Genomic DNA, 12,361 nt, shown 5'->3' on the forward strand with positions numbered 1-12,361 from the left:
TCTAAAAAGAAAGAAAAGAAAGAAAGTGAAATACCCTTGTCAAATCGAAAGCGGAAGTCATATTTCTACGTATAACGTTACAAGGATGATTTTGAAACGATATAAAGGCCGACAGTCACGGCATGACTAACATCCTCTGAATTTCCTTTCTAGGGAGGAGAGGTAAGAGACAATACACAATGGAAACTACGGAATACGAACCTTCGCCATACATGGATATGGTGACGGACTTCATGAACGCCACCACAGAGGCGGCCAGAGGCCCGCCGAAACCATCGGCGTACGTACAGCGACTGAAGCTGGCCAACCAGGTCGTTCTCGGCATCACCTTCTTCATCGTGCTGATTGCCATGGGAGCGTCGGTCGTGCTGAAGGACTTCAAGATTGTGGTAGGTTTATGAACTTTAAGATATCTACTGATCATATTCTGACTCACATCCAGCGGGTTTTTTTTATATTATTATTATTATACATATTCCTTCCAATTATTTCTTGTTTGATCAAAAAGCTCTTGATGTTATTACGCCGCCAAAATCGACAAATGTAGCTCATCTATCCAAGTACTTCAGATATAGTTCTGAAATATCAAACATTAACTTATTAGTCTATATTTACTGGTTATTTGCTTGCTTTTCAGATGAAACAATACATTGGTGTGGATTTTTTTTTAACAACAAAAGAGACAATCCGTGATTTACACACATAAGAAGGTAAAGCCAAAGAACATTAAACTTGAAGCTGAAAAAGATTTTGAATGTCTATCATATAGCTTTTCCATCTCAGAATCACTGTTGTCCCGTCTATTGCAAACAAATTTATTAAATAGAGATCACCATTCATAATAGTATACTGCTGTTATTCGAAATGTATTTACAAATATTGCAGAATGGTTTTCCATGTACAATAATTTAGTTAACGTATTCAATTTCTTGCGTGAACTTAAAATAAGGTATATGTATATGTGACTGAGACTTACACTTCATCAATAACCCTGTCGCCTAGCTCCGCCGTCCCGTCGGGGTAGTTGTCGGGTTCATCTCACAATTTGTCATCCTACCCCTCCTCGCCTACGGCTACGCCAGGGTAACTAACCTCGATGGCCCGATCGCTCTGGGCTGTCTCATCCTTGCCTGTAGCCCTGGGGGCAGTCTGTCCAACCTCTACACCTTCTGGACGAACGGAGACGTGTGCCTCAGGTCAGGCGGCTAAAGTTAGCAAACAAGGGTTAAGCACGAATTTGATTCAAATCATTTCAGTTCCATCAAGGAGGGCAGCAAAAAAATCAAGTAAAATCAATTCAGTTTGATTTTTATTCCACAGGTCGGCTGGAGGGTAAAATAATTCATTTGAAATCAGCTCTGTTCAATCCAGATCTTATTCGAAGGCTGGAACAATTCAAGTAAATCCAGCTCCAAGTAGAAAGAATCATAAATCAACCCAGATCAATACAAATCTATAAATCAAAAGGGTTAGTTCAAGTAAATACATTTCAGTAAAGTTTAATTCAATTCAACTTAATTTGATATGGCAGGTTGCTAATGGACATATTCAAATTCCCGTCCCGAACAGTTTTTTTTTTCGAAGGATCTAGTATCGAGCAAGCAAAACACTTTGCCATTTTTCTTAGGGAAAATGAATGAAAGTTTCCTTGCATTGCTGCGTTGTGTTCTGAACATGGCAGTATACCTACGAATACTGGATCTTGATTCTGATACTCAACCAAGACGAAGTAAAGGTAAATTAAAATGACGTTGAAAATTTAAATTTTATCGCAAACATTTCAAAGGCTTTGACTGTCCTGGACAATTTACGACGTGAATTTTTCAATCCAAATCCAAGTTTCCTTCTAATCTCCCCCCCCCCCAAAAAAAAAAAGCAGTAACGACATCAATTGCATTATGAATTTGAATATTAAACACTAAACCGAGTCCATCTCGGCCAAACTAATTGTACAAATATTTTCATCCTGATCCCCAACAAATTCTCAGAATATAGGCAATAAGTAGCTTATCTATTTCTAGGGGGCACCTACACATTATATGATTGCTATTCATACGTAATCTTAATTTGCGACTTGTAAGCGGCATATTTAACATACTGCAAAAGTAATGTGTTGTTATCGTTGTTAAGCCTATCAGTATCATTTTGATAATTTATATAAATCACGTAAATAATCGCTATAACTTTTAATAAAAAACATAACATAGTTATACTTACATGACTGTATAATACAAGTCAATTTCACCTAGGAATTCAACGCACAACAAAGTTTACATCTCCGTTCTTGTTAACTCTACCTTTTACTACTTTTAGTATTACCATGACAACGCTGTCCACTCTTCTCGCCATTGGGATGATGCCGCTTAACCTGCTCATCTACTCGCGCCGGTGGACGGCCGCTGGAACACCCATCCCTTACCTCGACATCTTCATCTCCCTCGTGCTGATCGTCGTCCCCGTCGGCATCGGGATGGTTCTTCGACGACTGAAGGAGCGCTGGGCCATGGTCATCATCAAGGTAAAGATGACGCAGAGATTTTGTGATAATTACTGGTGTGCTCCGAACAGAGCATAGGCCTAATGTGTTGTCCAAGCTGGCGACTAATACGCTTTGAATGACAGCCCCCCCCCCCCTCTCGCTTGTAAAGTACATTATCATGGCACATCGATAGGGGTAAAACGTTCCCCGTATTATGATAACAATGCACGCCTTGTTATAATTGTAATGTTCATTGCTTAGTTCGTTGATGTGCAATCATTTTGTTCATGTTCATGTTTTTAACATTGCAATGACGATAAGTAGATTTATTCGGACAAGGCCCCTTCAGACGTTGTCACTTTCTAACGCATTGATGCCACCATGAAATGTAGATGTCATTCCATGTTCAATTTTCAGTTTGATGATCACGGTACAATATTAAACAGAATGGTAGAAACCTGATTAAACTCCTACATGAAAATGCTACAGACAGGGAATTTTAAGTTTTCACATATTTTATTCACGAAATGAGATATGCGTGATAACCACTCTCTGCAAAATCAATGAGGCGACGGCGGGGTTGCTTCACGACTCCCCCAACAAATCATTTAAATCCAAATTCAAAGTCAGATTTATTTAGAGTTTTCTGCATTGAACTTATCACAAATAAAATAGTTTTTTTTTTCAAATTTAAAAAAGCACAAAACAACAAGACATATAATCGGTACATGTAAATAACTATTATAATACAATATAGTACAATAGTCTGATAACAAAATGAAAATACACGTTAGTTTTGAGCTATCCAGGAAGGATAAATAAATGGTGATCTGACTTAATCATGGTAGAATTTAGAGGTGGGATAGAAATGCAGAAGGCTGTCATGAATTTAAAAAATACAGCTTAAAGAGACGACAGTCCGAAAATTTTACAATGCCATTCGAAATGGCATTATCAATTAGGAAAAGGATGTTTTTGGTTGATGCTTCAATGTAGCTACGTTTCCCTTCAAGAATCATTGCTAACTAATCACCTTGTCTGACTTGTATAAGTTTATAGTGACTCGTGTTACACTATCACTTACTGTCAAACGTTACATAAGATCTAGGGTGGCATTCCACTTCAAGTCCTAAGTGCAAATCTGCATAATTTCTCACAAACTGCATGGTCTGAAGGAGCTGAACCCACAAAACCATATTCCGATTGCGAAAAATAACATCTTCTCTCCTTAATCATTGGTAATAGCTGTCCCTTTTGTGAACCACGCTTTCTATGCTGTCGAAATTCCTAGCGTAACTCATAGACAATTCTTTCTATGTAGAAACCGAAGAACGAACAAGCACTTGCAGATAAAGTGCCAGATTGTGGTGACAACTTTCAAGAAATGCTACTCTTCATTCTAGCACTATGTATTGAATGCTTCGAATTATGAAATACTATAATGTCCTTGTCATCTTCCTCCTCTCACTTCTTTCTTCTTGCTCTTGTTTTGTTGTTGTTGTTGTCGTCGTCGCCGTCGTTGTTGTTGTTGTTGTTGCTGCTGTTGTTGTTGAATATGATGTTGTTATTCATTGGGGTTTTTTTCCCCTTCTTCTCTTCGTATTTTCTCTTTTTTTTTTTTGATTTCCTTTTTCTGCACTGTTTAATGATATATCACCTATATATACCGAGGCCTAACTGGAGTTTATTCTTGGTCGTGTGCGTGCAACCATCAGGCACTGTCGGGCACCACTACTATACCATTTTTGTAACACTGTTTTGGGCGCGGTATTTAGCACTGTCTTAAGAACTATATACAAGTGTTGCTGTAATACTGGTGTACTCATAATTCTTATTCAAGTCAATAACGCGGACCATCATGTTGAGCACATGCACACTGTAAAAGATTCAGCCTATACGCTTGATATCGCCGTCACTCTCAACATCGTTGATTGTCGATATGTCTAAAGCGTGTCTTCACTACCAGCAAGAGCTAATACCAGCACATTTTCTCGCTCTTTATTTTTCCTTCCTGTTTTGCCTTCTGTCATTTTGTTGTCTTGCTATAGTCTCTCCCACCCATCGCGTGATCTTTGGTAATGAACAATAAACCAAAATCAAAATTTATGAGATAAACTGACTTTTTGAATCAAAACGGTAAAAAGAGAAAGAAATAAAAAGAATCACCATGCAGGGAGGTTACTTCAAGACGTTGTAAGTTTAGACAAAGTCACTATCCGTGCGATCACCTCCCCCCCCCCCCCCCCATTCAACTTTAGTTGAAAATAAAATGTAGATTCTAAAAGGATCTAACTGATCGTCGATTTCCGGAGCATTTCTTGTGGCTTTAGTAACAAAACATAAAATCATCATTCCCTCTGCATGTCCTGCCAAACAGCCAAAGGTCGTGTGCAGATGGAGATACGTGGAGTGAAATGAGTGAACGTACCAAACGCTGAGTTGACGTCGAACTTTGACAGTGCCTTAGCTGTGGTTATAATACCTATAGTTTGAAATGTGAAACGATAGTGCTGACAGGGTAGGTTTGCAGAATATGATTTTAAGAGGAAAATGAATAGAAAGATATCTAGACACGAGAGGGAGACATGACAGCACGTATCTTAAAAAAAAAAAGAATTATAGATGTCAAGGACATTGACAAAGACATGGTAGATACAGACAGACAAACATACGGAGAAGAAGAGGGGTTGCCAAAGAGAGAAAGAGAGAGAGGGGGGGGGGGGCAGGAAATAGCTGGACATGAACTTTTATAATTATAATGATACACACAAGGACGAGTACATTAATCTGAAAGGCGTATACATTTTGATACCAGCAACAAAGATTTTCACTTACATACTTTGCGGTAATCAGTCATTAGAACTTATAGGCGATTGCGAGACAAGTCTCGATATGAATGCATAATATTAATGGATAAATGAATATGCGAATGATTTAATGAATGAAAGTAAAGAATTAATGGATACAAATAGATGCAAGGTTCAATCATACGAGATCCATAAGGATGGCAGGCCTACACTTAGGGTCCAACAATAAACCAGTTCGGAGTTCCACTTTGCGCATGAGCAGATAGAAGGTTATTTGTACCAAAAGGGCATGTTGGATTTTAACTTCATTATATCACATGATCATAATGACTGTGCCTGGTATTCTTATAGATGGTACGGCAATTCTGCATTTGGCAATATTAATAGAAAGAGTACCGGGATGTTAAACATTTAATGCAAAATAATACAATGAGTGCTCCCCCAAGAATTAATTGACGGACCATTCTAGTCACCTGGTCTACGCAGGCTCGATCATTCTTTGTTTAAACAGTATTAATGAATTCCATGCTACGTTGGGCAAGGTTATGCATTTTGTCGCTTTAAAAACGGGTGAAGTGCCTAACCAACTGAGAAAAAAAAGAAAGGTAAATTGTACCATTGTACACATAAGCTAACACCGAACTAGTTTATGACACGATGCTAAATATCAAACCCCCGACATCATGCTCCTGACGCCATGTTTCATGTACATTCTGTGCTGAGCTATTGAATATTTTACCTTATTATTCTTGCCTGTTCAAACTACATCCAAAATGCCCTTTCATGTTGTTTTATTTCATTCTCAATGTCGTCATATTGCAAACTAATGGGACAGATACAGAAAGTTCGTTGAAAAAGGAAGGACGCATAATATGGAGAATAAAGGAAGTTTTTTTCAATAAGGAAACAAACAAACAAACAAACAAACGAACGAACAAAAAGCATTATAATTAAACCCTTCAAATTGACACTTATTGCAAATGAATAAAATAAACAGACCGAAGGAGATTGTACATAATGATATTTAACTACAGAATGAAAGAAGGAAAAGGTATGTACAAAGAAAAAATAGTTTTCGACCACTTGAAGAATGGTAAGTCAGTTAACACGACGTCATTTCTCATCACAGCTAACAAGACTTGTTTAACAAGACCAACATTTTCACCAAGGGACCTATACATTATAAGCTCTGCCTTTTAGTGGGTCCCCCACATTTCATGTTCGTAAAATTGTCTTCTCTTGTCTTCTTTTTAATTACGACGCTATGTCTAGTCTTATGTTCAATCGATTGTATCATGTTATTTGTGTTTGAGATGTGGAAAAATAAAATCGAGTCAAATCAAAATAAAAATCAAAGCTAGTTATTTTACTGTACTCCCACTGCTCTGATTCCCGACAGCCGTGCAGTCTGGTGGGGTTCATCGGCATTATCTGCAGCATCGCGATCATCAGCGTGATGAACCCGCGCCTCTACAGCTCCCACTGGACCATCTGGATCGGCGCGATGGCCCTCTCGTGGTGCGGCTTCGCTGCCGGCTACCTCCTCAGCCTCCTGTGCCGCCAGAGCCACTCGCAGTGCCGCACTGTCGGCTTCGAGACCGGCGTCCAGAACGTCGGACTCTGCTACGCCATCATCTCATTTGCTTTCAAGGGCACGCCTCTTTTCATCCGCATGCTAACCTTTCCCGCCCTGTTCGGTCCGCTCAGCATCTTCATGGGATTCGGCATCACGGCCATCTACAAGTTGTACGAGCGCTGTCATCCCCATGACAACGAAAAGGAGGAGAAAGATGAGAAAATTGTTTCTGACGAAGATGCCGTGTAGATAAAGTACATTGGAAAGGATCGCTATTTCCGGTTTCCTTCTTTAAAGCTATTTGCATCTTCCTCTTTTTATACCACATGAATATTTCCGGGTCATCTAATCTAGAGAGGGTGAATGAGATGAATTTCATCAAAGACGAAAAAACACAACAAAACAAAACAAAACGAAAACAAACTGTTAACCAAGGATTACTTGCCATTAATACCGTATGGGCGAAAAAAATGTAACGTAATGTAATCTTGGGCAAATGTTTTTGTAACGGAAAACGTCCACAAATCTTAAGATCAAAGAAACTTTGCATTATCGTACCTTTGGCCTAAAGGGTGTAAAACCTTGTTTGTCTCAAAGTGTGATTGTGCTTGGGTACTGTTGGGTTCCATGCGAATTGATTCCTTGATCAATGTACGTACATGCATGTTTCGCTAACGTGTGCCGAAACAATCGTAAATATGGTTTACCGGAGTTATTTTTGTGCTGACTTTTTCTAATACAATAATCATCTTAAACATTGTTAAAACCTTGGCCTTAACATCACCACTGATATCTACCAAGTGACATAAGCGTCGTATTCAAATTTTAAATATGAACTGTTACTATTTTACAGACGCCTCACGTCACGACTTCGGGTACGTTTAAGGTTTGTCTGACAACGACGAAAAAAGAAGAAGAAAAAGAACAAGATAATAACATCTAGTCTCATCTCTAACATGCCATAAAATGCATGTACATTTAATACATTCAAACGTCTCCAGTTAGAAGCACTTGCTTTTATCTGCTGACGAAGAAACACCTCGATAAATGTGAAAACATGGTGAATCTGTCTTTCTCGAAGTGCCAAAATTTAAATTTGAACTTGAAGGAGGTGGAAAGGTTGATTTAAACGTCGCTTATGTTCGAGGGGAGCAGTCTTGGCGGTGCATGGACCAGGTCAGGGTTCCCACGATATTACTTTAATACTGCATTTCTGTCCCAAACTCTCGGATGCTGCAAATCGTACCTTGAATGTTAAATTTGATAAGCGAAACCCCCAACTACACTTTTAGGTATTACATTCGGTTCGTGAAGTGTTCAATATATACTCCAAGAGACAGGAATGACTACTGTCTTGGAAATATTTTAACATTCTTCATTGTCTAAGTGCCACTTGTGTATGTGCTGCCAAAGTAACTGTCGGCTGTAGGATCGGGTCAAGTCTTTCTTTTTGCACATGCTGGTTAAAGATTAATGGCACTGCCCAGTGATTCTTCAATGCTGCCATCAACGGTCATGATGAACACAGGTCGAGTAAAGGGTTTCTGTTAACTGTAATGTAGATACCGTACGACGATATTTAATATCACTGTGACAGTATGTATATATATAGCGTAATATCTATGTATCAAAACATGGTTATATATGCCTACATAATCATTTGTATTCATTATTGTCTTCTTCTTCTTCTTCTTCTTCTTCTTCTCTTACCTTCAGCCGTAAAAAATTGTTCTTCATCAGACTCCTTTAAAAGCAGTCTAAAAACTCACTTGTTTAAAGCCTCAATTTGACTACTCATTACATGTACTTGATATTTGTATGTCCTTTATCTCCTTCACTTTCTCTTCCTTCCGCGCCTAGAGCACTCTGCAGAGTGGATTTGGCGCTATATAAATCATATCAATTATTATTATTATTATTATTATTATTATTATTATTATTCTCCTCCTCCTCCTCTTCAAGGATCGTCACTTTCGACTTTTACCATGTTTACATGTACTTTTACTTTTATTACTCTTACGGATTGTTTTTTTTTTTCTTGATGTATTTTGGAGAAGGCTTGCCTATCTCTTCATTCGGTGAATCCCTAGAGAGTATATCAATTGCATCGACAATATTACAGTTCGATACTCGTTTGACAAATGTCCTTTATTGCAACCACAAGTGTAATTCCATTTCAGCAATGCAGAGTTGTGAAATAAAGTTATAGGGTGATATCATTAGAATCAGCAAAAATGACAATTGAAATAGACTGTAAGTCTATGTTTAATCATCAGAAAGAGATTTTCCGTCGAAAAACTCGAAACAGAACAACGGACGATGTTTGCCAACGAGACAATATGAATAAGACTATTTAATGCATCGTAAGCTCTGATAGTACTATATTAATCATCTTTGATTTGTTTTATCATAATGTAATGACATGGCAAACTGTAAGTAAAGAATGAAGACTCAGTGTGATATCAATTACGGGAACATCAGGTTGCAGATGTGTGTGAAAGAAGTATACATTTACTTTCGTGGGATATACAAACAAATATTATGTATCTCTCTCTCTCTCTCTCTACATATATATATATACAGTGTATATATATATATATATATATATATATATATGTGTGTGTGTGTGTGTGTGTGTGTGTGTGTGTGTGTATTCCTGCTTCCAAAAGGCACTAAATCCATCATTTTTCAATGGATTTAGGTCCTTTGGAAGCAAGCTCTTCATATATTGATATATGTATATATATATATATATATATATATATATATATATATATGTTGATAAGGTAGTCCACGTGTTGGCAAGATAAAAAGATAAGTAACAAAACTGCAACAAAGTTCATGCTGTATTCACCAAAGGTTTATTTCTTCACACAAATTTTCGAGCGTCTCGCCGCCCTTTCTCAACGAAAAATTTGTATACACGGAGTTCAACATGAAAATAGCAAACATTACAATTACAGAAAAATATTCACCTCGGATGGTTTGATATAACTTATGGTGTTTTGTCACTTATAACGAACAAAACGTATAAAGAAATATTCGTTTTATCATAAGAAAAACGTAAAGAAAGGGAATAACAAAAGACGGAAAGAGAGTGAGGACATAGATGTAAAATACTTCAAAATCCATTCAAATAAAATCTAATAATGAAGTGCTTTGTTTTCGTATGTTCTAAAATTTGTCTTCATCGTAATGACTCAGCAATGAGTAGTGGACTACTAAACATACACAAAGCGAAATAAGAAGGCATAGTAAGCGCCGCTCCATGGAACACTTTCACCCGGGGTGTCAAGGGAACCATCATGGACAATCTACTAAACGAATATGACATGTGATCAATACCGCATGCTGTTGTGTGACACCTACCCTATAGATAGCAGGTGTTATGGACATCTTTGAAAGGTATCGTCTAGTCATAAGCATTCACCCCCCCCCCCCGAAAAAATATAATGGAAGAAGTAAAGAAAAAAAAAAAGACGAACAGAACAACACAAATACGTCTTGCACAACAATTTAAAAAAAGGATAAAATGGTACATTTTCTTCTACTTAATAACAAAGAAAATTAATTAATCCCTTGCAAATACATTCTATTTCTGTTGATACATCTTGAGTCGATTCTCCCAGACGAATGTTTGCATTCCTTCAGACACTCCAATCCTAAGCATCTCCTTATAGCATAAGACTCTTCCTCTTGGAATCAATAGCAAGCTAGAGAATGTGATTCCGCAAGCTTGAATATGAAATGAATAATATTCAAAATAAATATAAAGTTGGAGACACACAGCTGGAGCGGGAAAAATATGGTTTAAAAACAGGAGAGAGTTGTAGAATCTGGGTTTCTTTTGTATCCTTGTGTATATAATGTATGTGTCTGGGTGTAAATTAACGTGTGCAGACGTTGATCCAATGCTGTGTGAAGAGTGCATTCATTCATGTGGCTGTTTCCTCTTCTAACGAACAGTGACAAAAGTATTCGTGCCTGCTGGTGTTTTTGTTTGTCCTGTGACGAATGCAATCATTGGTTCTGAAGTCACTTCCATCGTGTGCAGCCATCTCGATTGAGATAACGTCCTGAGTAATACCGTTTGGTGAATGTATCAAAAATGTACCTCTGCATCTTCAGTCCAGATACTATAATACATATTTTGAAACCTTTTTTTTTTTGAAGTAAAGGTGGGTCTATTTAAGTCTTTACCTTTATCTATACTGTGTCAAGTTTTCTGCAAGAAAGATACTCATAATGGGCAGACGTTAACGGTGGAGTAATTGGTACAGTCGTAATTTAATACGTGTGCGCATGCGTGTACGTGTTTCCATTTTCTGTGATGGACACAATCTGTCTAGGACTACGTTATGAAAGTCAACATTTAGCTATGAATACACTATCTCTCCTTTAATTCCATCTCAGCGTAGGGATACACACATCAGTCTAGTCTTTGTTTTCAGAGAAACAATATCTTATTTAATACAGGATGTATTTTACAATCTCTTTGTTATCCACTCTCACAGACTTAACGTCGCGCATAGGGTTACTTTCAGATAGAATAGACTAGATATTTCAAAACTGAATGTCAGGCAAGTTATGAGTTAGTCTAATAAGAAAGAGTAAAGTTTGGTCAAATCGAATAGAAATTAGGAAAGCTATATGACATTATGAAGTTTCGCTAATTTCTGCAAAACCGTTCTATTACAGTTGTACTGTGTAAAACATGTTATTCCTGGATGACTAACTATTAAAACGATGATAAGTCAAATGTATATAAGATTTGAGACTGACACATATTTGCATTCGAAAAAAAAAAGCTGGGAATTTCAAGTTTTTGTGTACAAACTGTATGACAAGTTGTGAGGCGATGACATCATCAACTCACTCATTTGCATATAACGTTGACTTTTCAAGAAATATATTGTGAAAATTGGTGAAACTTCACAATCTCATAACTTCCTTCTTTTTTATCCAATTCTGATCAAATTTTCACCGTTGTGCTCCTTGTTTTCAGACTAATTTCTGACTTGTCCGGAATTCCCCTTTAACGAATTAACGTCGTGCCCAGATAAGACCACAATACCACAATATCTTCGCCCATGAACTTTTACTTAACAACAACAAAAAATGTCAACTGATATAGTTTTTGTTTTAAACAAAGCGGTCACGTGACAATGTTCATGTCTTCCATTTATCTCCTGTCTATCAAAGCCAGCTGCTCCGCTCTTCAACAAACCGCTCAGAAATCATGATAATTGCCGTTGTTGCTGTTGTCACTTGCGTTTCTGTTTCCCCTCAAAATTGTTTTTTTCTTCCTGCCGATGCGAAGGAACAAGCGTTCGATGAATAAGCAAACTCTGTGTCAACCGAGTTCAAAGTCACGCCACTGTTACGAACACGCCAGTGTGATCAAACCATCCCCTCGTACGATTTTTTTGTGGTTGTTGTTGTTATGTTTTGTTTCTCTTGCTTGAAGTACACGTTCTTCGGCCTCTTGGACCAAGTTCA

The 12,361-nt window shown here is 37.6% G+C and overlaps 1 protein-coding gene across 1 annotated transcript; it reads left to right on the forward strand.

Annotated features, from left to right (window-relative positions):
* Positions 1-212: 212 nt before the first annotated feature.
* On the forward strand, positions 213-7,111 carry LOC139739669 (ileal sodium/bile acid cotransporter-like). The gene is made up of 4 exons (XM_071650280.1): positions 213-389; positions 1,003-1,196; positions 2,314-2,518; positions 6,686-7,111. The coding sequence occupies exons 1-4, from the start codon at positions 213-215 to the stop codon at positions 7,109-7,111; spliced, it is 1,002 nt and encodes a 333-aa protein (XP_071506381.1).
* The last annotated feature ends 5,250 nt before the right edge of the window (positions 7,112-12,361 follow it).

Source organism: Diadema antillarum, unplaced genomic scaffold (assembly GCF_040938485.1).
Source record: "Diadema antillarum isolate AM-2024a unplaced genomic scaffold, OU_Dant_1.0 seq00000810_RagTag, whole genome shotgun sequence".
NCBI lineage: Eukaryota > Metazoa > Echinodermata > Echinoidea > Diadematoida > Diadematidae > Diadema > Diadema antillarum.

Coding starts and splice junctions, on each gene's coding strand:
- LOC139739669 (XM_071650280.1), top strand. CDS start 213: ATGGATATGGTGACGGACTTCATGAACGCCACCACAGAGGCGGCCAGA. Junction 390..1,002: donor TGAAGGACTTCAAGATTGTG/GTAGGTTTATGA, acceptor CCTGTCGCCTAG/CTCCGCCGTCCCGTCGGGGT. Junction 2,519..6,685: donor GGGCCATGGTCATCATCAAG/GTAAAGATGACG, acceptor GATTCCCGACAG/CCGTGCAGTCTGGTGGGGTT.